The following is a 26450-nucleotide window of genomic DNA, read 5'->3' as shown; positions in this document are numbered from 1 at the left end:
AAAAGTTGTTTTATACATATAACTTAAGCTACGTTCTATAGAGGTATATCTAATAGATATCCTGGAATGTCCAATAGCTGGAAAAACCATCGAGGACAGTCAGTTTATAAATATTGATCCAGCTGGGATTTGAACAGAAAACATTTTTTGAAAAGAAAAGCTGTAGAGTTCCTGCTACTTCAACATGTTAGCTTTGTGGTCATAATAATGTAAAAAAAAAATATACGAATGACAGACTATAAAAGCGTGAATGAAATATAGTTCTAAACATGAGTTGATCGTCACATTACCAGAATATTAGTCTTCTTTCGAGAAGTGTGGGCAGATTTTTAGTTAAAAAAATTTATGCAATGTCAGGTTTTTCCTACTTTAATGTGCCGATCCTAGTCGGTTTATTTTGTTTACTGGTAAGAAACACATTTCTTTACTTTAATACTATAGATAAGTAAGTTATCATATTCTTTCTTGTATCAATACATTAGAGAGATAAGGAATTAAGAGTTACAGAAAAAATATAAAATGTAATAAACAATACTTATGATATTTTTATCAGTGATTTTTTTTTCATTTTTTTTTTATATTTGTATTTAACAGATGCCAGATGTGAGCGCCTTTTTAATAGAAGGTATGTTGAAAACTTATAAACTTAAATAAGTCACAAGTGAAGTTCAGAACAGTCCAGACTTATTACCAATTGTGAGATATATTGTTTTATTCTACCAATTAAAGATGACTTGCTCGCATCTCTCGTCAAACGGTTCGAGTCTGAAGCTTCACAACGGTCAACAGAAGAAATACATATCCCAGAAGATGAGCTAACGGAGGCACTAAGAATTGGCAGAAAATATGTAGAACAGTGGGAGAAACTGGAAAACCAGATTTCAAAGGAAGTCCGCAAAATAGACGAAAATCATGGCACAACCAATGTTGGAGAAAAGAATATGAATTATCCGTGTCGTCACGCTTCCAAACCACATGATCCAGAAGTGGCGGCAGAGTCAAAAGAAGCCGCTGTCTATTTAGTTGCTCGGAAGTATTTGAGTGATAAGTGAGATTTTTACACAAAAATGGCAATAATAAATCCCGTTTTAAGGGGATTTTATTCATTTTTGCACTTAAATTATTATTATTATTTTTATTATTCAAAAAAAGATTGGGAATCCCAGCGGAGAAGATTGGAGATTTTGGTCAGACGAAAAATTTTAGAAACGGTGCTGATAACCGACAAACCTGCGATGCTACATCCAAGTTCCGTAATATCGATGGAACGTGTAACAATTTGGTCGTTCCATCTTATGGAAAGTCAGGTTCCATCTTCTCTCGTCTTATTGTCAACTCGAACGAGGGTTATGGTGACGGTAGGACATATATTGTTAACCTAACTTTTAAAGGTGTTCTCATTTAGCTTTTATATTATTGTTACTCGGAAATAAAAAGGTATTGGAGCGATTCGTACTAGCAAGTTGACGAAAAACCCTTTGCCAAGCCCTCGTTCAATTTCAACTGCCGTTTTGGTGAACGACAGTGTTCCAAATCCCGCAGTAACTCTTCTGGCGATGCAATGGGGCCAGTTCCTTGATCATGATCTAACACTTACTCCCACTTTCAAAAACAGTAAGGACATTGAAAATAAGTATCAAGACACCAATTAATAACATAATCCTTTTTCAATATTCATTTCAAAACGGGGAATAGATGATGGCAAAGAATTCGCGTGCTGCTCAACTGATAGCATAGGCACTACTCTTCTGACCACTCCTCATCCCGAATGCCTTCCCATTATTATTCCTCTGAACGATTCAACTTACAATCCATCGGCCGACGGTACTTTCACTTGCATTCAATTCATACGGTCATTATACGGAAAAAATTTGGACGGTACTACTCCTCGTATGCGAGCACAGGTAAGCATTAATTCCACGTAAGGGATATGCAGATCAAGCGTTGTTTTTAGCGAAGTTTTGAATTATATCGTTAGATTAACCTTCTAACACATTGGATTGACGCCTCCAATGTGTACGGAAGTACAACGGAAAAAGCGACAAGTTTGCGAGATAGTACTTCGGGTAGAGGCAGGTTGAAGACGTTTATCAGTAACGGACGCCATATGTTGCCCCTATTGAATACTTCAACTACCGCTTTTGATGCAGGTCTTTTACTCTGATGCTACATAAATCTTTGAAAAAATTGCTATCCGTTCGAAAAGCATATTTTTAATAGTACCATTTATTGATACTCGATTTTGAATTTCAATATCTACTGTATGTTTTTTCTGTCTACTTACAAATAGGTGACGGCAGGGTTAATGAACAACCCCTTTTGACCGTAATGCACACTATTTGGCTTCGTGAGCACAACCGCATTACAGGATACTTGTACCAAGCGGTTCCGAACCAAACAGACGAGTACTACTATCAACACGCTCGTCGTATAGTAATCGCAATCATGCAGCACATTATTTACACCGAGTACCTGCCCGTTATTATCGGTATATCTTTTAATAAATTAAATTTCTTATCATGCATTTACATTCTCCAAAGACATTTGTATATCGGTATTTAATAGGCTCCTATATATATTCAGTGCGTCCCGTGATTTCTTAATTCTTTGTGTAAAATTGAAATAATTCTAGATAAAACGATTGTCTTAGGTCCCGCTCTGGCTGCTCAAGTGATGTCACCTGAGTACGGCTATTATAATGGAAACCCAGCTGTGTTTACCGAATTCTCTACAGCCGCTTACAGGATGGGTCATTCGCAAGTTAAAAGTTTTGTACGGTACGAGACAATATTTTTTTAATGATTTTAACAATTCTAACTGAAATTCAAAATAAACTAGCTATTTTTCTTATCTTAAAGGCTATTTGATAAAGACGGAAGAACTAGCGGCGATAGCTATTTTTTATCCGACTCTTTTTTGAATCCCTCCCGCCTTCTTACCAATGTACAATTTTTAGACAATGCCCTACGTGGACTTACTCAGACTCCAGCCCAGGCAGTGGATAACAGTTTTGCCGAGGACCTTACAAGTCAACTGTTTAAGTAATCCAGATATCTAAACAATATATATGAAATATATGGTATTTTTTTCTTTTTCGGTAATATAATTTATTATATTTATAAAGGGCTAAGGGAGAAAAACTGGGCATGGACCTGATTTCATTTAACATTCAACGAGGAAGAGATCATGGTCTGCCTCCATACGTTTCAATGTTGTATTACTTGGCATCAAACTTTTTGTTGCAAACTCAGCCTACAAGTTTTGACCATCTATTACCGCGAACTCCTTCTGAAGTAATTTTTAACCAATTATTTTTCTTGTATCATTTTACTTAACGGAACAAAATAACTGTTTGGAGGTGGTTTCTGCAATGAAATCTGTCTATGAATCAGTGTACGATGTAGACCTGTACATTGGTGGAGTCACTGAAAAGCCATTACCTAATGCTGAACTCGGCCCCACATTTGCTGGTATCTTTGCGATACAATTCTTAAATTTGAGGCGAACAGATCGTTTATTTTACACCAACAACATCGATCAACCTACCGGTTTCACTTCAAGTATAAACATATAAAAATCTGATATATATTGATGATCCTAATTATTATTCCATGAGATGGAAAAAGTATATTTCATTTAACCTACATGTAATTATTTAACGTTTCATTTATATAGATCAACTTGCCCAGATTCAAAAAATGTCAATGGCACGCATAATTTGCAGTAATGGCGACGGCACTATCAAGGAAATTCAACCGAAAGCCTTCCGCACTCCTGATGAGTACGTATATTCAATTTAGGCTACTGTGCTATCAAGAATTTATTTTTTAAATTTTCTTATATATTACCTCGACTTTTATCGGGAACTCTGCATGGATTGGATATACTTTCTCAGATTACTCAACAAACCTGTTTCGTGCAACAACATCCCTGGAATTGACTTCGCCAAAATGTTACCTCTCTAAATTCATTTTGAAATTTGATCTTTACTGTGCTCGGGTTTTCAAGTTTCAAGTTTTCAAAATATTGCAAAATATTACATTTAAAAATTATCCGAAATTTCAATGAGGGGTAGTAACTTTGTTCCTTAACATAACAAAGAGAAAGATGTCGCCAGCTTTCCACAAGATCCTAAAAATGTTATGGTCTTTGAAAATTGAAATAAAGATAAAGCTTTGATGCAATTGAAATCCATATGTCATCAATAGATAGTTATTTTAGTTTAATGAAGTCTTAGATATATGTTTAGGCAAATGATTAATAATTTAAAATAAATAGTCAGTTCCGTACTCATGAAATTTCTACGCTACAAAACAGAATCTACTCAATTTGATATTCAAGTGAATAATAGTGATGAGCTTTTTAGGATGATACAGCAGTCAGCGCAGCCAGAGGAATCTGGGATTGAGACAACATGCAGGTAGGCCTATCCTGAAATTCGGTAATTCTTGACGTGGTTGAAAATAATGGATTTTTATTGTTCTGTTTAAAAAAATTATACTTATCCTTTGTACAATATGCGTGCTTGTTGAATGGTAAAGGCTAACCAACATATAATTTAGAACATTTTTTTATTCTATCAACAACACAATAAGCGTCATTCATCAACTGGGGTATAAAGCAAAACTGAAACCGTAGTATGATAAAAAAATAACAATTGAATGGGGAAATATAATTCCGTAACTTTCTTATTGAGTCAATTTAAAAAAATAAAATAATAAAGATCTAAATTAAAATTGTTTAAACTTCTGGGTTTGCTTGAAGAAATCATCAAAATCTGCGAATCCATTATTGTTGTCGTTATTAGAGACTCCCTTATACCCACCTTTATCTGTATCTGCACTGTTTTTGTAGGGATATGCAGGATCTGAATATTGGGGAGGATAAGTAGGTTCGTTGTAATAAGCCGACGGTGTTTCAGGATAAATGGAAGGGGAGTAAGCTGTGGGATCATAGCTTGTAGCGTATGGGGGAGAATAAGGTGCTGGGGGATTGTAGACTGGGGAACTGTAAGCGTGAGGACTGTAAGAGGCAGAACTATATTCAGATGAACTATAATCTGGGTGACTGTATTCTGGAGGACTGTAATCCGAATAAGAACTGTACGAAGATGGGTTGTAAGCTGATTGGCTATAACCCGGAAATGGTGAAGCCTTATTGTTTGGCTTGGGTGCACCGTATTTTCCCTTGGGTGGCCCGTGTTGTGATTTAGGGGCTCCATAATTTGGTCTGGGTCTCTTATGCTTGTCGTGTGATTTCAACGGATGTCGAAGATATTCATTGTAACCGCCTTGGTAACTGTCATGATGATCACGCCTCTCTGATTGATTTTTCTTGATGGAGTGATCTATTTTTGGTTCAATCATTTCGTCGCTTGCTGCAGATAAGATTCCATCAAAGCTAACCAATGTTAAAGCTAACAGTATCGGTAAGATCATAGAGAAAAACTGTGCGCAAAAAAATTCAAAAGAAATACAAAAAATACAAAAAATTACTAGGCTATCTACATAAAATAAAGAAGTGCCCAGCTGAACCTGATATACAGTATCTTCCATAAAAATCCGAACACCTTCGTCTCTTTCTTTATTTTTAAAAAATATTTGGGCAATTTCTTCTTAATTCTAATAAATGAACTTTGTAAAATAATTAATTCTACACATAATATAAAGTCTTGAAAGTTAAAAAAAAAGAAAATACATTAAACTGGGCTGTTTGAAAAAAAATGGCGTTCGGATTTTTATGGAAGATACTACATACTTATATACAAAACTTATTACCTTGGGAATGCCGTGTTTCATGCTGATGAAAAAATTAAGCGTTTGATATCTTTGTATTTCTTGTTATGCTAGATGAATTTCGAAGCTAAGAAGAAGCTTTGCAATGAAACTTGAGAACTGATACCAATACAAAAAAATGTTAACGTATTTATATCCAGTGTGTACATCCAGAGAAGTCTCCGCCTTCTCCAACCGATCCGTCTGCTTCCTTGTTTTCTCTCGTGTGGTTTACTGGTTTGAGCCACCCATATACTTCTGGCGTTTTCCAAACATATTTTCCGATATTTTATAACCTACATTCGGCAGAACATTCAATGGCTTTCTTTTAGTTTCTTTTGCTGATCGATCATATTGGAGAAGATAAAACCAGTCTGAGAAAGGTAAAGAATTAGTTCAAATCGATTAACCAATCCAAGGACAGCTATCCGAATAGCACTTTGTTATGCTGGCTTAATCGGGCACCTCTTGAAAATTTTAAACTATCATGTTTCGAAAATAAAATCTTTAGTCCCTTTTATGTGAAGTCAAGACGCTAGCGCCAGTTTATTATAAGCAAGGGGGAATCGTCAATAGGGCTTTTTCACGTCGCGAAAATCCGACTTCCAGAAATCTGGCAACGCATGATATTTCTAGTTTTTTTCGTTTACATGGCAAAGGCCATAAGAATCTAAGTGGCTTCAATAAAAAAAATCTAGTGTTTTTAATTCGGATTATTTCTTCAAAAGAATTACACAGTGCTCTAGGTAAGATATCGGTCGTTAATTTGATGTAGAATTTACTAGGACTTAAAAATTGTTTAGGGCTAAAAATTTAAATGTAAAACTTTGTTTTGGTTTTTTTGAGGGAAGAACGGGGAGAAGAGGGAGAATGGGAGGGAGGAGGGTGTACGAAAAAAAAGGGGACCCACGTTTCCTCTTCTCCCCCATTCGTCCCATTCTCTCTCTTCTCCCCATTCTTCCCTCAAAAAAACCAAAACAAAGTTTTACATTTAAATTTTTAGCCCTAAAAAATTTTTTAGTCCTAGTAAATTATACATCAAATTAACGACCAATATCTTACCTAGAGCACTGTGTAATTCTTTTGAAGAAATAATCCGAATTAAAAACATTAGATTTTTTTTATTGAAGCCACTTAGATTCTTATGGCCTTTGCCATGTAAACGAAAAAAACTAGAAATATCATGCGTTGCCAGATTTCTGGAAGTCGGATTTTCGCGACGTGAAAAAGCCCTATACCGCTAACGATCTTTAGGTCCAATTCAAAAAATAAAAATTGGACATTTTTTTTTTTTTTTATTTGAACGCAAAATTACTATCATTTTATTAAGTAAATGGAGTAGAATTAATAAGGATCGTAAGATATCTACCACCAACTGCTGATCCAATCGACACGGAATGATCCGCTAAAATAAAAAATTTTACCTGTCACGCTTAAATACGTCAAACAATTTTTTAAGTTGTTATTAAATGTGCTAAATAAAAACAGAAGTGTAGCGGATGTGGTTCGTGTAGTGAGCACACAGCGCTCGGCGGTATAGTAACCATAAGAATCAATACAGTTAGTTCCGCTCTGATAGAAAAAATAATAAAAATTAAATTTACCTCTCATTCAAGCTCACATCGGACAATTTTTACTTATTAGAGTTAATCTGACGTTATGCAAATGTTAATGTTCTGATTTCTGAATTATTCAACATTTCCGTTATTGTTGGCGGTGGTGCTTATTACACGAGACGGAGAAATGTTGCTCTACACGAGCTGTGAAGAGCGTGCCATAAAAAGCTAGATTCAATTTAACCGAAATGTATTATCTGCGCAATAACATAAAGATATATGAATTGGAAACACAATGGTGGATTTAAGGCGGATCGGCCATTCTTTTGCACTTCGCTTCTAGGTTGCTTATACCGTTCCATGTTCCAAGAAGGTCTAAAAAGCTGATTTGATTTTTCTAAAGCTGTTAATAATCGTTTTTGTCAATATCGTTTTTTTTTTTTTTCACTCAAATATATTTTTGCCTCGAAATGCCCGATTCACCTCAAATCCGCTTTCTATTCCACTATTCCGATTCATTTGGTTCGTCAACAATTGTTTTTCCATTTTTGGCGTGTTGTTTTCAATAATTCCCTGGTGTAAATAATACCTGTTATTTACAAAAACTTGTCGTTTGCTGTTCCAATTAGGCCTACCTTGCGTGTAGACGGCAAGTGGGCGTAACTGAACCTTTCGCGGACCTTCCATATCCGCTTCCTACGTGTTTTACCACTCGTCGTTTCTACATTTCTCAGCTTATCTTTTACATAGTCTATATATTAAGTTACTATGAAACACTAACAAATGATTCGATTGACGAATATCTGTGCCCATCATGCTGTCCTTAATTCAGAACGGGTTATATATGTTTTAAGCCATCCGGAAAAGGTAGTGAACGGTGAAACCGGTCATTTCAGCATGCATGCGTGACCTAAATTAGTGTTTCGATCTCCGAGGGCTTTATAATGATTAACGTACTTGTTGAAATGGGTACAAATATTTTCTCCGGTGCCTAAGGTAACTTATTCGGGCTTGGTAAATGAGTCGTATAGTGGAATACAGCCTTTATTGCATTTGTAAAGCTTCTCTACTGCTTTCAGTGCTTTCAGTATACCTCGAGTTGGTGGACTCGTCTCGGCTCCGCAGCTGCGCGGTTGGTGTATTTGATTACAAATAGCAGACGAATCGTCCATAGATCGCAACCACAACAAATGGCAGTACAGGAAAATATTTAGCTTCCTCACAACTCATTTTATGTGCGTTCAATGGAAACGTCAGGTTTACAGATTATTTGTGTAATAATTTAGAATTCATCCAGATGCTTAAATCTATATTTATTTTTAGACAAGATGTCCTCAATCTTTGCCCGTATATTATTTTTCCCTTCATTAGCATACAATGTAATGATGGAAAAGATATCAAGCAGACAGTGGTATAATCACGTCGACAATCATGTAATTCTGGGAGCTTTGCCTTTACGATATAAAACTCGAGAGGTACTAATCACTTTATAGAGGTATTCTTTCATTAACATGTTTTACCACTCAATCTCAAGTTCTGTCAATTTTTAAACAGCTCGTTGAACAAGAAAAAGTTAATGCAATTGTTTCCCTTAATGAAGATTATGAAGTTAGATATTTAACAAATCAACCAGAGGTTTGCTTATTTAATTTGTGTTAAATTTCTATTCATAAAAATATTTCATTACAACAGGAATGGAAAAAGCTAGGTGTTGAAAATATTCGCTTTTCTGTGGTTGATATGTTTGAAGCACCTCCTCAAAAAATGCTCTTAGAGGGTGTGGAATTCATGAACAATACAGTCTCTAAAGGTGGTGTGGTATATGTGCACTGTAAAGCAGGTCGTTCAAGAAGTGCTGCTCTAGTTGCCTGTTACTTGATGAAGGTATTAATATTATTGATTGTCATGTATAATAGCAGCAAAAAAGTAAAAATATTTCTGTGTAATACTTAGAAACATGGCTGGACTCCAGTACAAGCTATTTTGCATCTGAAATCTGTGAGGCCACATATTCTCCTTCCTCCTAATAAAGTTGAAGCCTTGGATACTTTCTATAAAAATGAAGTTTTGTGCAATTCAACATAATGTGTTTATTGTGACTAGATGGTAAGAAGTTCACTTTGTCTCAATATGCAAAAAAGGAAGAAGAATAAAGAAATTTTAATCTTATCAATTTTTGAACTCTACATAGCAATAATATTGTCCTGCTTTAATTAAGTCTCTACATACTACCGTTTGATTATCTAGAAAAGCTGCATGATTTATAAAGCTATCACCTGTTCAGCTTCTCCCCGCAACGGGCAGTACGAAGAAGATACAGAAAAATTTCTGAATTCCATGGTCGTAAACGACGGCCGACAAAATGGCAAAAAGAATTGTGCAATCCCTTTCCGCTGTTTCCCCTCCAAATTTCAACAAAAGGGTTACAAATAATAAGTGAAGCAACAAATTTGATCTAATACTTAGAAAACAGTACAGTTGTGGGCTTAGTGTGGACAGGGCATGGTGCGCTTATTACCTCTCTTCAACAAGCAATTTGATCTTATTGTTGAGGTAATTTATGTGATCTTAATCATCACAAATAGAGGTACGATTTAAATTAAATTTTTTGTTTACTGCCTAATAATTCGTGGTTGATATTATTCATATAAGGTTTATTATATCAAGACAAAAGATGTGCAACAGGTTTTTGCAGTATCTCGAGAAGAATTTTTCTTGCTTCGGTCAAGACGTAAATGACGATAATTCAGCTGAGGAGCGCAGTGACAGGGATGATGACGATCACAGTTCTTCTCAGAGTGAAAACAGTTCTTCTGAAAGAGAAAGTTTTCAAAGTTACAGTGATGATGACGACGATGAGGAAGGCGCGGGAGAAGACGTTGTGGAGTCTACCGGAAGGAGCGCAACTATGAATTCAAGCTACGAGGATTGTTATTCCAAAGCAACGGGTTCAACAAGGAATAGTATGAAGAATGTGGAATCTCTCAAATCTTTCAATGGACCAAGTAGAAAAAATTCACCAGAAGAAAAAAAGAACAAGTACGTACCGGTAAAAATTAGAAGTAACGTAAGAAGCCAGAAAATTAATCAGGAGATTCCAGAGAAACTATCAAAAAGTGACACCCGTCACGCAAAACAGACCCGTCAGCAGCCCGAGGGCAGGAAAGTTTCAAGCAAAACCGCCACAACAACGCTGCCGAAGGAGGAGATGAAGAAGAAAACTCAGAGCAAACTTTCGAATAAGGCGCCAACTGCAAAAGAGGATAAAAATTTCAAAAAGAAAGATGACAAGAAAGCAGTAGGTAAACAGGATCGCAAAAAAACGCCAGCTGGTGAAAAGAAATCTCCATTAAAAAGCAAAGAAGAAAAAAAGAATTTCAGGCCGAAATCGGTCGAAAAACCCAAAGAAAAATTGGAAAAAGAAAGGAAAAGTCCCCCAAAGGAAAAGCGAAAGACGGAAGAAGTTAAGCAAAGTGTGAAACATTTGGAAGCAGTTAAGGACAGCAGCAAGAAATTGAAATCAAAATCAAACAAGACTGAAATAATGAAATCGGCTCCATTGCAGAACAAAACTGTCGCTAATAAGAAATTGGAACCTAAAATGCCCATGAAGAATGGATTGAAAAAAAATGACATCAGTAGAGCTGGTACGTTTGCTAAAAGGACAAGAAGTCTTCCTGGTCGGAGTGTTCCAAAATTTACATCAAAATCTATCCATAAAAGAAGACTAACAAAATAAAAATAACTTACTAGACCTACTCGTGATGATGAAATTGTTGAAACCAAAGCTTCGTTTCCCACCAGCGACTTGCCATTCTAATTTGTCCAGTGTTATAAAATTGTACCAACAATGTTGGTTGTTTTCTGTTTTGTAACATTTTTGGATTTTTGTTACAATATAAATTTAATGTGAATTCTTTTTCAACACCTTTACCTCTTTTTTTACCTTAGCGAAAAATTACATGCAAAATTTTTTAAAAGCTTATTAGGTCGCAACCAGGTCGCAAGTCGCAACTGAGATCGCGTAACTTCAGATTTCAAAATTTATCTTGCCCAATGGCCAATGTAAGGAATTATTGAATTAATATAAAATCTTTTAAGTACTCTTAATTTTATCCGTTTTAATGAAGTATTTTATTTACCTCAACTTTTATTTAAAAAAAAAATTCTTACGGATTTCCTCTATGAATCTGTACAAATTTTCGCGCTCAGTCGCTCACTTACGTGCAACGCCATCTACACGTTGAGTTGGGTAGCATCACATTATTTACGTCGTTATCCTTGTCTGTCGTTCGCCGTCAAATCCAAAACAAGTTTGTAGAACTTGTAGAACTTGTAGAACTTCCAAAAGCGGAAATTTAAAGAAATGTTAGAGAGAAATTCAGGGATTCCTCTAGGTAAATCACATATTTCCTATATCATGAATATTCGTCGTACTAGAAAAAATATTGACTCTTTTTAGATCTTGGATGGGTAAACCGCTCGTGTGTCAACGATCAAGCTGTCAAGGGAAGGATTCAAGACTTGCTGACGAGCCGCTCAATACATGCTGACCATCAAGTGGAATGGCTGGCAAGATCCATCCAGTGTATTGACCTTACTACACTAGCTGGTATTAAATTGTGGCCTATGTATGTACATGGTTATTGGTATTTCAACTTTGATTATTTCATGCAGGTGATGATTGCCCTTCAAATGTGGCAAGACTTTGTTCTAAGGCTGCCTATCCGTTGAGTGATAGTATTGCCACTGCGCTTCACATTGGTAATGGACTGCTAACAACTGGAGCAGTTTGTGTGTATCCTGCTAGAGTAGCTGATGCTTGTCTAGGACTAGAAAGGCTGGGAGCAAATATCCCAGTTGCCTCTGTTGCAACAGGATTCCCCACAGGACAAACATCTCTGAAAATTCGATTGGCAGAGATTGAGTTCGCTGTTCAGAGTGGTGCCAAGGAAATTGATATTGTCATCAACCGAGAACTAGCTTTAGCTCAAAACTGGAAAGGTATATTGTTAGTATAAATTATCAATATGTAAATGTATTTTTAAGATTTCAAAGATTAATACTATTTTTTGCTGGATTAGAGTTGTACAATGAGCTTGTTCAGATGAGAAAGGCATGTGGTGAATCCCACATGAAATCCATTTTGGCTGTGGGAGAATTGTGCAATTTAACCAATATCTATAGAGCTTCCCTTGTGGCCATGATGGCTGGTTCAGACTTTATCAAAACTTCCACTGGTATGATTTTTTTTCGATATATTACTAAAGAGAATTATATCGTCAATTTGTTTAGGGAAAGAGACTGTGAATGCAACACTGCCCATTGGTCTGGTCATGTGCCGCGCCATTCGAGCTTATAACAGAAAGACGGGCTTCAAAGTATTTTATATTAACAAGCTTATCTTTAATGTTAATACATTGTTTACTGGTTATGAAGGTAGGATTCAAGCCTGCCGGCGGTATTCGAACTTCCAAGGATGTGCTTCAGTGGATGACGCTTATGAAAGAAGAACTGGGTGATGATTACTTAACACCTGAGTTGTTCCGCATAGGAGCATCGGCTCTGCTTAACGACATTGAGCGCAACCTGACCAACCACTTTACAGGCGGTTATTTTCTGGCGGAAGAAATGCCCATGGCTTGAGAGACAATTGGACGCACGCATTCCCATATACTACGCTCTGTTTAAAACCCAGAATCTCTATGTAGTTATTTGTTATTGAGCTTAGAATAATACATTATACAGGATCCACGGGGAGGAAGCAAATTATATTGTTTTTGCACATTTATTAAATAATTGATTCGAAATTTCAAATAAATACGGGATAACAAGGTTAATGAGTGAACTAGTGTCAACATGCGTCAAATGCGAATGTTGGAAAGACGAAAATGTGAAATTAATGTAATGCAATCATTAGATTTCTAGCCACTGTACTGGACACCAGCACGGTGGCGGACTCCCCATTTGAAATTGGCTTTAGGATCGGTTTTGACAAAGGTGTAGACAGGTCCAACATGCCCTTTGTAGCCTTTGCCTCCTGCAGAAGGTGATGGAAACTTGTCGTCACGAGTGACACGCACATTTTGGGGTGCTACAAAGAATTTCATAACACTAATGACCAAATATTTAACTCGATATATTTAAGGGAATTTATACCTTCCATCTGTCCATTGCTTACGACAAGACGAGGATTCTCTGCGGGATAGGCATCGGCCAAAACGACGACAGCAAGCATAACCAGGGCAACCTGAGTTAAAGACAAAAGAAAGTTTAAAAAATGGTTGCACATCAAGACTAAAAAGCTGTTGAAATGTTTTACAATTTTGATGTACGACATTCTTGGTAGCTGGCTGGAACGAGTGTGCTGAAAAACAGTTGACAACCGAAGTTTTTATAGGAAGCCGTCGTCGTTATGGAATCAGCGTAACAGGGAAGTTGTCCCACATTTTTCTTATAGGTAACGAGTGGTGGGGCGGGTGGTTCACGTTTCTGCAGAGACACGCGACGTCGTGAGTGGAGGAAATAATAATGGCTAGCGGCGTCATTGCACTTTGAAAACTTCCTCCTCCTTGCTGTTTGCGTGAAGAACCGATGGCTTTATTTCTGAGTCATCGACTCCACCGACTCAATCATCCAAGGGATCACGCGCTCACTCAATAATAATATACCGCTTGCGGTCAAAAGCCAATTGAAATGGTCCCGACTACTGTAGGTCAAGCACGGCGTCGAGTTTATTTCAATTATCTCGGTAGCTAGATATCTGAACAAAATTCAGAATTTTGGGAATTCTTTCTTATCTTATTTTAATAATGGTTCATTATTTAATTTCTTTGTTCTCTCTGTTTTTGTTCTTTTCATAACTGTAACCAGGTTGAAAAAAAAACGTGAAGGTCAGTGCTCATTTTTATCCTGAAATTGCATTGTTTTCGACGAAGACCATATGCACACGCAAAAATAACGATTCGCGATTTTTTTTTTCTGAACTGGGAAGCTATAAGAAGTTAAGAACACACCCGTTAGGAATTCGGGATATTTCGCATGAAACATATAAACACCGCAAAAAAATAGTACCCTCCTGGCGTCCAAACATTGATTCTTACCGTAATAAGTACCGTTTACCTATGTTTTTTGCACTTTTTTTGGCAACTGTTTTTTCCGCAGCTCATTGAACTTTTAACTTTGGTTTTTCTTGTTTTAGTTTTACGAAATAAAAAGCCGACATTTTATTATGATGACCATTTCCGTCACGCTCGACATCCTTTTTCGGTTTGGCAGTGACCAAAAAAAATGCTCAAGTAGGAATTCTTATTTTTAACTTGCTAAAGTTGCTCAAACAGGAATATTCGTTTTTAATTGACTAAAATTGTTCAAATAAGAATTCTTATTATTAATTTGTTAAAATTTCTCAAATAGGTATATTTTATTTTTAACTAAGTTTTTCTTACTCAAACTCTTGAACTTCTGCTACTAGTTATGCGCTTGTATTTTTAAATTATAATTCTTTGTCTAGTGATTACCGAAGTTGAAGTTTTATTTCAGATGTTATGGAGATAAATTTAGAAATGTATTCCGATCGCAAAAGATGTCTATCGATAACCAGGGTAAGTTAACGACAGGCATATTGAAAAGAAATGGAACAACGATGATGTTTCACGATTCAGACGATGATTCAGAAACGGATGAAAACAGATGAAATGAATGTGGGAGCGTGAGATGTGGGTCCGTCAGTTTCTCAAGAGCCAGCTTGAGGGTTTTCTGGGTTAAAGGAATCGGCGAGAAGCATTCCGCTTAACCGGCGTACTGAGATCCAGCGCGGTGACGGACTCCCCACTTGAAGTTAGCCTTGGGGTCAGTCTTGACGAAGGTGTAAACGGGTCCAACGTGTCCCTTTCCGTAGCTTCCACCACCACTTGCGGCGGCGACGTACTTGTCATCACGGCGAACGCGCACCAATTGAGGGGCTAACCAAATCGTAATCAGATTTTTTAGTTACAAGTTTTGGGCGATATTGTAGAAATGTAATTTCATTATTACCCTCAACTTCGCCATCATCCAAGATAAAGTATGTGGGAGCGGCACTGACTGCTGCCACCAGAACAACCAAGAAAGCCCACAGAGCGATCTGCATGCATGCAAGAATAAAAATATATTTAAATACTTTCACAGTTGAATTCAGTAAAATGTTATAATATTACTTAGAAAGAGACTTACCATCTTGATAGAAGCCATGTTGTTGTTTATTGTTGGGGAATCGGCGAGTGAATGAATATATCGGACCAAGACTGCCGCTTATATACCAAGTTTCCCGGCCTACATTTTCTCCGTGGAAACCTCATTTTCTCTAAACAGCTGGCGCTGGGATCTCGGGCTGAACACGGTGCCCAATCGGGTACACCTTACATGCATGGCTGTATACTGCACCCCTCTGGAGCTGTGAAGAACTCATTCGCGCTCATTCGTATATAGTAAACCAACTTGATCTTTTTCCCTATTTCTCAGCCGATCGATTTCTTTCTTTGTTTAACATCTTTTTATTCCTTTTACTTGTGGGATTGTTCACACTTCGTTGAAAATTGTCCGATGCGGAATAACATTTTTGGCGACATTTGCGCGTATTCGTTGTAATCACATTGGAATCGTATAAGGTAAAATAATTGGGGCCACGGAAACCATCGTTGTGCAGGGCGCCGTCGCGAGACGGCAATAATTGCTGCTGGCCGTCTTAGAGGTTCTTGACAGTGCTGCAGAGTTCAGAACTGTAGGGAGAAGTAGACCAGAGCTCAACCTGCGGGCATCATTCACATCATCTTCTTCCCAGTGGCTGGCTCTTTATAGTTTATTGCTGATATTTTTACGTCTCGTTCTATAAATATACTTCGTACTGTACGTAATAGCGTTTTCGTGTCGGTTTTCATCAATTCTTCTTCGGAAACCTGAAAAGAACATATCACGACAATTGATTAATAATAGCGGCACCAGTTTTCTTCTTCATTTGCTCGAAAATAAATCGACATTAATGTTTTTTCTTTGTGTCGTTTTTGTGGTAAGAGGATTGAATTGAATTTAAACCGATTCAATTGGTTTAACGTTTAAAGATCCAGTTAAGCCTATATGCTATACCCTTGTGCTTTCTGGAATATGGGAGAAAGTAGAAAATAAGGAGAAAACGCGGTACGAAAACAGGTGTTTTGTGGCTAGTCCCATTTTGATTTGAAATTGTTGTCTAATTTATCACACATGCCTGACTTAACTTTTCCTCGGCTCGTTAAGTCTTTCACTGTGTATAATTTTTGTATCCTCGATCTGCATGGATGGGCAACCTAAAAAGTCGTGTTCATCGAAATCGCTGCAAAAATAGATGACCTTTAATCGAATCATAATCGAATGGACTCGATACAGTAGTTTTCTGGTTTAGTCTGTCGGATTATATATCAATGCTCCACTCGATACTAAAAAGTAGAAAACTAAGCAAAGATAACATTTCTGAATTCTGATGTTAATAATAAAAAAAAGCAGAAATTTTTTTTTTTTAAATTTGAAATGAATAAAACTTGCATCTTGTTGGCATTTTGATCAATCTGGCAACACTGATTGGCTTCTGCTGTTGGCGGTAAAGTCCCGTGCACAAGAACAACGAGAACAGCAAACTCATTTTTATTATTGTAATTATCTCTCGTTTTATTTTACTGGGAAAAAGGAAATCGTAGCACAAAATGAAATGCGCTATTCCTGAAATATCTTGGCACAACCGTGATCCAGTATTAAGTATCGACTTGCAGCCACAATCTAGTGATGGCCTTCTCAGATTAGCAACGGGAGGGACTGATTCTCACGTTTTGGCAAGTTTCTCGTTGTGTCTTGCTTTTATTTCACAATTGGATTCCAATCTTATTTTATTTTGTTCTTATTAGATGTGGAGTGTAACTGTTGGAGAAAATGGAGCAGGTTCCGTGGAATTCCTTTCTGATTTAGCAAGACATTCAAAATCTGTCAATGCAGTCCGATTCTCACCAAATGGAGATATGCTAGCTTCTGGTGATGATGGTATTGTTCATCTTTCGAGAAGCTATATTTTATGAATTTAACGTTGAATTAATGTTGAATGTTTCAAATTCATAGAGGCTGTTATTATGCTTTGGATGCTGAAACCTAAGTCAGACATTCCTGATTTGTTTGCCAATAAAGATTCAGAAGCTGAGAATAAAGAAAACTGGACTGTTCTAAAAGTTCTTAGGGGACATATGGATGACGTGTATGATATTTGCTGGTCTCCTGATTGCTCACAGATTTTGTCAGGATCTGTGGATAACACAGCCATTTTATGGGATGTCATCAAAGGTATGAATAATCAATCTATACAGTGATATTAATTAATCAAAACACTGTTAATTTCTACTTTTTAAGGGAAATCAATCCAACTACTCTCAGGACAGAAGGGATTTGTTCAAGGTGTAACGTGGGATCCAAAGAACAAGTTTGTTGCAACATTAAGCAGTGACAGGAGTTGTAGAGTTTACTCACTTCAGACAAACAAATTAGTTCAAAAACAAAGTTCGGTATTTCATTTTATTCTTCAACTTATTCCATTTCGAAAAAGCTATTTTGTGTAACTGGAATTTGACTATTCTTACAGATGCAATTAAAAAATGCCGATGGTGAAGAAAAGCCTTACAAACTTTTTCACGATGATACCCTCAAGACATTCTGTCGTCGCTTGAATTTTTCGCCTGATGGTAGGATTCTCTTTGCCCCTTGTGGCCTTTTGGAACTTGAAGGTGTTACCACTACTGATGAGAGCGAATCCACCAAGAAAGAGAAAAAAATCCACACCACTTACGCTTTTGTTCGCTATGATAATTTTTCGAAGCCAGTTGTATATTATCCATCAGAAGATGGCTTTACGGTTGCTGTTCGCTGTTGTCCGATCCTGTTCGAATTGCGACCTGGCCAGCCATCTGTACACGACATTCCTTACAGAATGATTTTCGCTATTGCAACAGAGAGCTCCATCCTGCTCTATGATACCCAGCAAAAGGCACCTTTTGCACGAATTAGTCGTATACATTACACCCGCCTTACCGACGTGGCCTGGTATTTAGTCTATATTGACACTTTTCTTGCATAAATTTTTTACATTTTCCACGTTTCTCTGTCAGGTCTAGCAATGGACGGATCATAGTCGTTTCGTCTACGGATGGCTACTGCTCGATTGTAACGTTCAGTGATGGCGAGCTTGGAAAACCTTATGAGAATGTGAAATGTGTGGAGGAAGCCGTCTCGCCAAATTTACCTTCCAGTTTCCAAACATTACTACAGGGGGAAATATTCCAGGAAAATGTTCAGCCGGTAATCGACATGGCCAATGACGAAGATTTCCACCTGGCCTACGAAGACACCGAAATGACCCTGGACACTCCTGCTGCACCTTGTCCTCCTACCAACAACAAGTTGAATTCCGAATGCTCGACCGCCCTGAAAAGTCCGAAATTCGCCAACGTTCGCAGCAGTCCGAGACGTGTTAAATTAATCACGCTTTCCAGTCCCAAGAAATAACCCTACTCTGTAGATGTTTTATTTCGTATGTACGAATCCTCCCCCAAACAAACCCCTTTTTACCTAAAGTTGAGCCTTATGTTTGTGTTCAAGTTCGAATATAACTTGCATTAAAAAGATACGCAGATGAACAACCGGGAATTTGTTTAATAACCGCGTTTATTATTATCCATATTTACACACATATTACGAGGATTGATCATCAATCGGTCAAGCTTAATTAATCAACAGATATGATGTGGTTTTTCTTAACTTTTCATAAAATAACAATCCATAACTTTTTTTTTAATGGCGCGTTAATATCACTACTGACCCTGGGTTGTGGATTACAGATTTGCTATTAAGTTCCTGGAAAAATGAGAAATTATTTTCTAGTATAGAGGATCTATTGTCTTAATAGAAAATGTATTAAAATGCAATAAGGGGTACAAATCTATCATTAAGTTTAATCAAGAATGGGGTGGGGTGCATTAATGTCTGAATTCTGAAATCATTTGTCCCAAGGTCTTTCATTGAATCATTCGATATGCACGTGTTGGAAATTGTATAAAACGCCCCCATTCAGACCTTGTAGACATCAGTCTTCGCCCACTCTTCATTCTTGCAAGTCATCTTTAGTAGCTCCCGATTTTATTTTATTTGAATTAATTTCATTGTTGGACAGGTAATTTATTTTAAATAATTTTCTTTGCATGTTGTTCTTATAATTTGATTTGTATGTGTTCTTGTAGCATTGTTTTCTCGAAAGGATAATAATATTTTCTGTTTGTTCTTTTTATCACGTAGGACTACCAAAATGTTTTCCGTGGGAATTTTGCTGATATGCTTATGGACTTCTGCCATAGCTGGAAACTCGTCTAGCGCTTTAAATGCTATCGGTTCTAACGCTTCCGCCATATCCACCAGTCAGCTACCCTTTGGAATCAACATATCTGATTTACCCAAATCCATGCGTAATATCAGTAATCACACCATTCAAACCATCCTAGCGTCGCATCCAAAGGTATTGCATTTGAATTTTGTTTGTGATTCTCAATGGTTAAAGCTAACAACAATGTTCTCTGGTTGTTTAGATGAGAATTCCAAATGTGGGAGCCAAGCACAACAAAACAGTTATTGTGGCCAATGCGACCGATGCGAGCAAGACGGCCAGTGACGTAACGCTCCCAACTACTTTACGCAATCTGACACAGCACATCAAAAATGGCGGGCATCGTTCCAGCTCTAGTCGACTTCTGGATCGATTGGCATCGAAAGTCTCTCTGGTTAGCTTGACCTCATCTAAGGTTAGCGACGTGTCGAATAAAACTTCACCGCTGAGAAACGAACGCGCCTCTATCAATGCCACGTTGATTGAACTGAAGAACGCCACTGATCGGATCAACAATAAGACTATTGAGAAACGTTCCGCCGACAATACTTCTATGACGGACAGGGCTTCGTCTTTTTTCCAGACTCTACCCGCCATGCTGGCCAACACCACATCTAACGTCACTTCCTGGGCAAGGAGGCTGTTTAGAGTCGACAGCGAATCTTCAAGGAACGCGGCTACGAAGAAAGTTACTCGAGACACAGCTGCTGCTGAACTGGAACTGGTCAAGGCGCTGGTCAACACTTCCGCACTCAACTCTACTTCAACGGAAAAATTGGGCTCTACTGTAGCTGCCCAAAAAGACAACTCATCTCTAGCAACCATCATCGAGCGTGCTGTTGGGAACCTGACTGCTGACATCCCAGCAGTAAAGGCAAGCAATTCATCGGCTGTTAATTCTACCAAGTCCGGAATTAAGGGCGGTGCCGGATCACAAGTTGTGGAAGTTCCTCTTAAGAGACAAAATGACAGCACTGTTGAGGGTGAACACAAGGTCGCTAAACTCACTGAGGAAATTCCTGAGAAAACCGCAAATTCTTCTTTGATCGTGAAATCCTCAGCTTCGCCCAACAATCGTACCAAACGTCAATGTTTGAATGGTGGGAGGGGAAGCTACAACGTTATTCCTTCTCGGCCGTCTCCTGGCCGAGTTCCAGTGTACGGAAGGCCTCCAGCTGCTGCTTCTCAAACTTATGGAATGGTTCCTCCTGCAGCTTACGGAATGACTCCAGCTTCCCCAGCTACAACTACTCCAGCTGTCCCAGTCTATGTTTATAACACTCCGGCATCTTATGCTCCTCCTGCTACCTCTGCTCCAGCCTATGGAATTGCTCCTGCTTCCCCGATCTATACTACACCAGCACCTGCAGCTCCCGCTTATGGAATGGCCCCTGCTGCTCCCGTTCCTGCTGCTGCTTATGGAATGGCCCCTGCTACTCCTGCCCCGGCTCCTGCTTATGGAATGGCTCCTGCTTCTCCCGTTCCTGCTCCTGCTTATGGAATGGCGCCTGCTGCTCCTGCTCCTGCTTATGGAATGGCCCCTGCTACTCCTGCCCCGGCTCCTGCTTATGGAATGGCTCCTGCTACTCCTGCCTCTGCTCCCGCTTATGGAATGGCGCCTGCTGCTCCTGCTCCTGCTTATGGAATGGCCCCTGCTGCTCCCGCTCCTACTTATGGAATGGCCTCTGCTACCCCTGCCCCTGCTCCCTCTTATGGAATGGCTCCTGCTTCTCCCGCTCCTGGTGCTGTTTATGGAATGGCTCCTACTCCCGCTCCTGCTCCCTCTTATGGAATGGCCCCTGTTGCTCCTGCCCCTGCTCCTGCTCCCGTTTATGGAATGGCTCCAGGAGCACCGATCTATGCTACACCGGCACCGGTTGCGGCTCCTGCTTATGAACAGACCACAGAGTCATACTACACTGCTCCCGCCCCGTTGTACACAACTAATATTCCGCCCAACTTACAGCCTACTCCGAGCCCTTATGGAGCTTTGCCTCTCCCTATTTATCCTGCCCAACCTTACGGTTCTATGCCGTCTCCCCCATCGCCTACTGCGTCTCCGTGGTATTAAGTTAATTATGCGTGCGTCAGCTAGATTATTTCCCAATCGATTCTGACTTTGATTGTACAGTTTTACGAATCTTCTTTTATTTTCATTACCATAATGTACTAGCTAATATGTACTAATATGTTGGCAAGGTTGGATTTTACTTACTGATTATTACTGGATAGAGAATGGTGTTCATGCTAAGATATTGTTCCAGAAATGGAGATCCTGGTTTAACTGTAATACAAGATTTTTCCGAAATTCTGAATACGTACATTTGAGTCATTTTTAATTAGGTAAACGGAACAAAGCATTTATGCATTTTTGATTTTTCCGAAGTACAGAATATCTTTCAAATCGGATTTAAAAATGAAGAAGGTAATAATCAAACTTCAAATTTAATCACTTTTCCCCACTTGGAATTTTACAGCAGCCACGCAAAGAAAAAGTATGCCTATAAAAGGATGAGAAAAATAACATTTCATGTGTTGACTGAATAGTAGCTAAGGTAGACTTTAGTTTATATAATCTTATAAAATGAAGTATCTTAGTCGACTTACTTTTCCATGTCGATGGCTTCTTGAATATTATTAGGAAGTGGGAGATTGTTGGTTTCCGGCAGTAAGAAACACAAAACACCGACAGCGATATTAGCTATAGCAAAAACTATGTAAGGAAAAGCGGGATCAATTCTGCTACCCTTTAAATAAAAAAAAAAACAAATAACCAATAGGAATTTGACTAATAAGATGATGCTCATAACTTATAATAAACATACAGCGTCAGCTAAAAGAGGGGCCAAAATTCCCCCAAATCGTCCGGATGTAGAGCATATCCCCATAGTTATCGCCCTTGTTTCCGTTGGAAATAATTCAACCGTCGCCGCATAGAGGGCCGCCATAACGGTCGAAATGAAAAACTTTCCAATTAATGAGAAAACAACTTGCGTAACCTCCTGATCTATTCATTTGAAATTGCGTTAGAAAATTTTCAAAATGTTATGAGAAAGTTTAAATAGGTTAGGCAAACCTGCTGGGAGCAGCCCAGTGATAAGACAGCCAACACCGCTGATCAACAGCCCTACACTTAAAGTAAGTCTTCTGCCAACTTTGTCTGTTATGTAGATGCCGAATATGTAAGCAGGAATCTCAACTAACCTTATATTTGAAAATATAATGTTGTCGAATCAGACAGAAAAGAAAATGTGATTTTTTTAAATATTACATTATCAGCTCGTAATTGATGTAAAAGCTTGAAGATAAGTTGTTTGCCGCAAATGTGATGCCGTAGTAACCCATCACAGAAGCAAACCTGCAATTATAATTAGCCCACATAAGGCATACATTTGATTCAATTTTAGAAAATATTAATGGGATCTACCAAGCTGCCATTAATATAACGATCCTTTTGACCATAACCGTGGATCGTAAAATGTCCATAACACCTTCTTCGCTATTTTCAGTAGAATCTTTTGTGGTACTCGGTCTTTTTTCATCGTTTAATATTTCTTCAGCTTGGATGGTGAATATGGCCATCCCTTTTTCTTGCTATATTACAATAATAATATGTTGGGACTTGTACTCTATTTCATAACCATATAACTTTCAGAATTAGGGGTTAATGTATCAACTAAAATAATAATTAATGATATGGCGGTTAATACAGCATGTATACTTGTTCTGATAGATGCTGATAAGGAATTACAAGCAAATGATCAGGAATTGATCTCTTGTTCACTTTTGATGCCTTCAAGATTAATTCTTTTGCTTCTTTGTAACGTCGCTTCGCAATCAACCACCGAATCGATTCCGGTACCATCCTTCAGAGAAGTTAAAACGTTAGAGATTCATACAGTAAATTATGATATATCATAAAATGTACCAGTATAGTGAAACAAAGGTGAAAATAGGAACTCCTATGATGAGATGTAGTTTACGCCAATCTCTTACAAAGTAAGCGATGATACCCAACACGGCAGAACCAGCCGTAAAGAGCAATTGAAACATAAAACCAACAACAACTCGGTAACTTTCCCCAACAGCTTCAACACCTGCAGAAATTATTTATAACCTATAGAAAAATTAAATCAAAGATTTAGAAGATAGATATTAAATTATACCCCAGACATAATAAATGTCAAAGAACCCAATATTGCAGATTCCGCTTAAAAATCGCAGTACGCTAAAGGTTATTATATTCGTTGAAAAAGCTGCACCGGTGACCAAAATGAACAAAATAAAGACGCACAGTGTGAACGCTGGTTTTCTACCAGTTCTGTATGACACCAGAAACCAAATTTTAAGTAATAATTAAATTAGATTATACCGAGTTAGATTACTTGTCTGTTAGGAATCCAAATAGTAGGGGGCCGAAGACGTTGCCTGCCATGTAAGCCATGCCAGGTATTGGTCGCTTATTCTCGTCGTCACAGACTAGTTCAAACTGATTTTTTAAATAGAAAAGTAAGGTTATTCCAATTAGAAAACGTATAGAATTTTTAGTTACATCAGTGACTACAGTAGACCCGAATATTGAGTCGTCATAGACCCATTCGCTGCATTGTATTTCTTGATCGATACCGACGTCGCTGCCGGCGAGACACTCTTCAACATTGTTCCATGTGTGATTGTAAACGTAACATTGTCTCTTTATTCGGTTATCAGTTGATGAAGACTCGCCTTCCCATCCAGGAATGGTGTTATTCAACCAAGGAGGGGAAAAATAATCCATTCCGTCCTGTCCTTGTGATTCGACTTCATCACAACCGTCAACAAAACATCTGATTCCACGTCCATAACAACCAATAATAGATTTTTCCAGCTTTAAATGTTTGGTTAAATTTTACCTGTAATCGGGTACACCGCCAGTGAAAGTGAGCGACATGGTGACGAAAGCTGGAAATAGCGCTGGTACACAGAGCCACAAAACAGTTCGCAATTGGAATTTTCCTAGTTGTCCCAAGTGTTCCAGAATGTCATCATAGTTGAACGCCTCTCCCTTCAAGTTCTCTTCTTCTTCTTTTGGTTGTCCATCTTGTTGTCCTGCCGGTTTCGGTTGATCAGAGTGATCACTACTCTCCATTTGAGTCTTCTTGTTGTATCTAATTCACGTTTATTACCAACAAAATGTAAAGGTCTTTTTAAGAATATTGGCACTGATATAGCCTACTCATACTTATCGTCTTATACACATATGTTGATATCTTCAACGTGTTTTTATCTTTGTTGTTTGTTATGAGTCTTACCGTGTGATAGGAAGGAATAGTTTTTGCGTGTTTTGGGGCGCTTTATATCCAATAACGCTGAATTTTTTTTAGATTAGGTATTTTTACGCACCGGTAAATTTTTTTTAAACGTTGAATTAAATCGAATTAAATTCCTCTCCCTCTGTCTCTATCTCGTCCGTTCTTTCTTTCATCCGCTTATTGCGTCCTATTTTTACTCCGCTGATGTAGACGAAATTATCAATTCCGGTACCCAATAAAGCCGCCGTTCACACTTTTGAGCTCTTTTGGCTTTCTTTTGTTGAATTTTTATATTATCTTTCCTCGTCTTCGTTAAAAGAATGCATGGGGTTCTACAACCGCCAGTGCTAGCTAGAAATACAGTGAATAAAGATATATCAAGCACTCGTCCTTGCGAAATATTCATTCACGTAACGAAAATAATGGAATAAGTTCAGTGGAAATTATAAGCTTTACATCGTGTAAAATTATATTTTTCTCTGTTTGTTGCTACGATAAAATGCTGCTGCACATATAAGATATAAGTTAAACAAGAATGATACAACTAAGTAAATATTTATTTTCGATAAATTCTTTTCAGATGAGATATTTTCAAGATTGTTTTAAAATAAATTATGTGATAAGTTGGACACTTGTCTATATGTTTATTTTCTTTTATATTGTTTGTTTAAGACCATCTCCGATTCTTTTCGAAAAGCACAATCAGAAATTTTTATTTTTTACATCTTTATACTTTAAACATAGTGGAGTAAACTCCACTGTACTCAGTTGCGACCTCTTCCGTTCGTCGTATAGCCCATATATAGGCTGCATACGGGGCTACATACCAACGTGGCTATAATATTAGGCCGCTATACAGTTCATTGTTGCTTGTCGTATAATTTAGTGTTACCAGTAATAGACGAAAAGAGGTAACGAACATCTCTGATGTATTCTGATTTATGCTGGCTTTGGGTTCCCGAATGATCTAATTTGACGCACGTTTTTAAATGAAACAGCAAATCTGTACCCTATAGGCTACTGGATTTTTTTAAATCTTGTTAAACGTAAATATTGAGAATGGTAGTGACAAGCTAAGGAATAGACAGTACGATGTCATCCGCTTCTCTACTAGTCCTCGACTGTTTGGTTCATGAAATGTTTAGGTTAGATTTATGTATGTGTTTTCAAATTTCAAACATTGTTTGCATGTATTTTTAAAATATAAAGCGACGTGCTTCTACGTTGGTTTGAAATGTATTGCACGTTATAAGATGCTCCGAATATTACATGAATATGAGAGCATCGTGTATACTGATTTCGAATGGTTATTCGCTCCTGCTTCTCCCGCTTCTGCTTCTGCTTATGGAATGGACCTGGCTGCTCCTGCTCCCGTTTATGGAATGGCTCCAGGAGCACCGAT

At 37.9% G+C, this 26450-nt stretch overlaps 8 protein-coding genes across 11 annotated transcripts; 6 read left to right on the top strand and 2 right to left on the bottom strand.

Moving 5' to 3' along the window:
* Window positions 1–273: 273 nt before the first annotated feature.
* LOC124337954 (chorion peroxidase-like) lies at window positions 274–4190 on the top strand. The gene is made up of 14 exons (XM_046791982.1): window positions 274–407; window positions 595–625; window positions 730–1048; window positions 1153–1358; window positions 1438–1614; window positions 1696–1904; window positions 1979–2150; window positions 2291–2488; window positions 2651–2777; window positions 2859–3041; window positions 3125–3293; window positions 3359–3560; window positions 3676–3781; window positions 3896–4190. Exons 1-14 carry the CDS (start codon window positions 351–353, stop codon window positions 3963–3965), a joined length of 2226 nt encoding a protein of 741 aa, XP_046647938.1. The 5' UTR covers window positions 274–350; the 3' UTR covers window positions 3966–4190.
* Window positions 4191–4554: 364 nt separating this feature from the next.
* LOC124337979 (DNA-directed RNA polymerase II subunit rpb1-like) lies at window positions 4555–5992 on the bottom strand. The gene is made up of 2 exons (XM_046792008.1): window positions 5778–5992; window positions 4555–5447 (listed from the first exon to the last, which is right to left on the bottom strand). Exons 1-2 carry the CDS (start codon window positions 5796–5798, stop codon window positions 4731–4733), a joined length of 738 nt encoding a protein of 245 aa, XP_046647964.1. The 5' UTR covers window positions 5799–5992; the 3' UTR covers window positions 4555–4730.
* Window positions 5993–8415: 2423 nt separating this feature from the next.
* LOC124337981 (phosphatidylglycerophosphatase and protein-tyrosine phosphatase 1-like) lies at window positions 8416–9718 on the top strand. Of its 3 annotated transcripts, XM_046792011.1 has the most exons (6): window positions 8416–8587; window positions 8654–8805; window positions 8885–8965; window positions 9023–9214; window positions 9284–9436; window positions 9578–9718. In XM_046792011.1, exons 1-5 carry the CDS (start codon window positions 8575–8577, stop codon window positions 9413–9415), a joined length of 570 nt encoding a protein of 189 aa, XP_046647967.1. In that variant the 5' UTR covers window positions 8416–8574; the 3' UTR covers window positions 9416–9436; window positions 9578–9718. The 3 variants fall into 3 exon arrangements, with proteins under 3 accessions (XP_046647967.1, XP_046647968.1, XP_046647966.1); XM_046792012.1 differs by lacking the exon at window positions 9578–9718 and having other exon boundaries at window positions 8416–8565; window positions 9284–9499; XM_046792010.1 differs by lacking the exon at window positions 9578–9718 and having other exon boundaries at window positions 8417–8587; window positions 9284–9499.
* A 100-nt stretch (window positions 9719–9818) lies between these two features.
* LOC124337969 (nucleolar protein 58-like) lies at window positions 9819–11244 on the top strand. Of its 2 annotated transcripts, none has more exons than XM_046791998.1 (2): window positions 9819–9917; window positions 9983–11244. In XM_046791998.1, exon 2 carries the CDS (start codon window positions 10005–10007, stop codon window positions 11067–11069), a length of 1065 nt encoding a protein of 354 aa, XP_046647954.1. In that variant the 5' UTR covers window positions 9819–9917; window positions 9983–10004; the 3' UTR covers window positions 11070–11244. The 2 variants fall into 2 exon arrangements, with proteins under 2 accessions (XP_046647954.1, XP_046647955.1); XM_046791999.1 differs by having other exon boundaries at window positions 9827–9917; window positions 9998–11244.
* Window positions 11245–11573: 329 nt separating this feature from the next.
* On the top strand, window positions 11574–13102 carry LOC124337975 (deoxyribose-phosphate aldolase-like). Its single transcript, XM_046792005.1, has 6 exons — window positions 11574–11727; window positions 11793–11942; window positions 12008–12334; window positions 12415–12570; window positions 12626–12711; window positions 12770–13102. Exons 1-6 carry the CDS (start codon window positions 11697–11699, stop codon window positions 12974–12976), a joined length of 957 nt encoding a protein of 318 aa, XP_046647961.1. The 5' UTR covers window positions 11574–11696; the 3' UTR covers window positions 12977–13102.
* A 3820-nt stretch (window positions 13103–16922) lies between these two features.
* On the top strand, window positions 16923–19017 carry LOC124337966 (chromatin assembly factor 1 subunit B-like). The gene is made up of 6 exons (XM_046791994.1): window positions 16923–17172; window positions 17245–17377; window positions 17453–17671; window positions 17738–17889; window positions 17967–18424; window positions 18490–19017. Exons 1-6 carry the CDS (start codon window positions 17047–17049, stop codon window positions 18884–18886), a joined length of 1485 nt encoding a protein of 494 aa, XP_046647950.1. The 5' UTR covers window positions 16923–17046; the 3' UTR covers window positions 18887–19017.
* Window positions 19018–19400: 383 nt separating this feature from the next.
* Window positions 19401–22065, top strand: LOC124337965 (flocculation protein FLO11-like). The gene is made up of 3 exons (XM_046791993.1): window positions 19401–19550; window positions 19673–19889; window positions 19960–22065. The coding sequence occupies exons 2-3, from the start codon at window positions 19683–19685 to the stop codon at window positions 21826–21828; spliced, it is 2076 nt and encodes a 691-aa protein (XP_046647949.1). The 5' UTR covers window positions 19401–19550; window positions 19673–19682; the 3' UTR covers window positions 21829–22065.
* Window positions 21947–24907, bottom strand: LOC124337960 (organic cation transporter protein-like). The gene is made up of 12 exons (XM_046791989.1): window positions 24650–24907; window positions 24310–24583; window positions 24143–24246; window positions 23924–24078; window positions 23686–23854; window positions 23479–23623; window positions 23185–23351; window positions 23029–23115; window positions 22834–22961; window positions 22583–22764; window positions 22365–22504; window positions 21947–22258 (listed from the first exon to the last, which is right to left on the bottom strand). The coding sequence occupies exons 1-12, from the start codon at window positions 24883–24885 to the stop codon at window positions 22207–22209; spliced, it is 1839 nt and encodes a 612-aa protein (XP_046647945.1). The 5' UTR covers window positions 24886–24907; the 3' UTR covers window positions 21947–22206.
* Between the last annotated feature and the right edge of the window lie 1543 nt (window positions 24908–26450).

Source organism: Daphnia pulicaria, chromosome 4 (assembly GCF_021234035.1).
Source record: "Daphnia pulicaria isolate SC F1-1A chromosome 4, SC_F0-13Bv2, whole genome shotgun sequence".
Classification (NCBI taxonomy): domain Eukaryota; kingdom Metazoa; phylum Arthropoda; class Branchiopoda; order Diplostraca; family Daphniidae; genus Daphnia; species Daphnia pulicaria.
This window is presented reverse-complemented; position numbering and strand designations above follow the sequence as displayed.

What these genes read in the sequence shown, in the direction of transcription:
- LOC124337954 (XM_046791982.1), top strand. Translation starts at nt 351, where the DNA reads ATGTCAGGTTTTTCCTACTTTAATGTGCCGATCCTAGTCGGTTTATTT. An exon ending in CTCCTCGTATGCGAGCACAG is followed by an intron (nt 1,905 to 1,978) that starts GTAAGCATTAAT and finishes TTATATCGTTAG; the next exon opens with ATTAACCTTCTAACACATTG. An exon ending in CTTACAAGTCAACTGTTTAA is followed by an intron (nt 3,042 to 3,124) that starts GTAATCCAGATA and finishes ATATTTATAAAG; the next exon opens with GGCTAAGGGAGAAAAACTGG.
- LOC124337979 (XM_046792008.1), bottom strand. Translation starts at nt 5,798, where the DNA reads ATGAAACACGGCATTCCCAAG. An exon ending in TGAAACACGGCATTCCCAAG is followed by an intron (nt 5,448 to 5,777) that starts GTAATAAGTTTT and finishes TTTTGCGCACAG; the next exon opens with TTTTTCTCTATGATCTTACC.
- LOC124337981 (XM_046792011.1), top strand. An exon ending in TACGATATAAAACTCGAGAG is followed by an intron (nt 8,806 to 8,884) that starts GTACTAATCACT and finishes ATTTTTAAACAG; the next exon opens with CTCGTTGAACAAGAAAAAGT. An exon ending in ATTTAACAAATCAACCAGAG is followed by an intron (nt 8,966 to 9,022) that starts GTTTGCTTATTT and finishes TCATTACAACAG; the next exon opens with GAATGGAAAAAGCTAGGTGT.
- LOC124337969 (XM_046791998.1), top strand. Translation starts at nt 10,005, where the DNA reads ATGTGCAACAGGTTTTTGCAGTATCTCGAGAAGAATTTTTCTTGCTTC.
- LOC124337975 (XM_046792005.1), top strand. Translation starts at nt 11,697, where the DNA reads ATGTTAGAGAGAAATTCAGGGATTCCTCTAG. An exon ending in TGACCTTACTACACTAGCTG is followed by an intron (nt 11,943 to 12,007) that starts GTATTAAATTGT and finishes TATTTCATGCAG; the next exon opens with GTGATGATTGCCCTTCAAAT. An exon ending in ACAGAAAGACGGGCTTCAAA is followed by an intron (nt 12,712 to 12,769) that starts GTATTTTATATT and finishes CTGGTTATGAAG; the next exon opens with GTAGGATTCAAGCCTGCCGG.
- LOC124337966 (XM_046791994.1), top strand. Translation starts at nt 17,047, where the DNA reads ATGAAATGCGCTATTCCTGAAATATCTTGGCACAACCGTGATCCAGTA. An exon ending in TAGTTCAAAAACAAAGTTCG is followed by an intron (nt 17,890 to 17,966) that starts GTATTTCATTTT and finishes CTATTCTTACAG; the next exon opens with ATGCAATTAAAAAATGCCGA. An exon ending in CGCCTTACCGACGTGGCCTG is followed by an intron (nt 18,425 to 18,489) that starts GTATTTAGTCTA and finishes TTTCTCTGTCAG; the next exon opens with GTCTAGCAATGGACGGATCA.
- LOC124337965 (XM_046791993.1), top strand. Translation starts at nt 19,683, where the DNA reads ATGTTTTCCGTGGGAATTTTGCTGATATGCTTATGGACTTCTGCCATA. An exon ending in TCCTAGCGTCGCATCCAAAG is followed by an intron (nt 19,890 to 19,959) that starts GTATTGCATTTG and finishes CTGGTTGTTTAG; the next exon opens with ATGAGAATTCCAAATGTGGG.
- LOC124337960 (XM_046791989.1), bottom strand. Translation starts at nt 24,885, where the DNA reads ATGGAGAGTAGTGATCACTCTGATCAACCGAAACCGGCAGGACAACAA. An exon ending in GTTATATTAATGGCAGCTTG is followed by an intron (nt 23,116 to 23,184) that starts GTAGATCCCATT and finishes TTATAATTGCAG; the next exon opens with GTTTGCTTCTGTGATGGGTT. An exon ending in CCCCTCTTTTAGCTGACGCT is followed by an intron (nt 22,505 to 22,582) that starts GTATGTTTATTA and finishes TTTTATTTAAAG; the next exon opens with GGTAGCAGAATTGATCCCGC.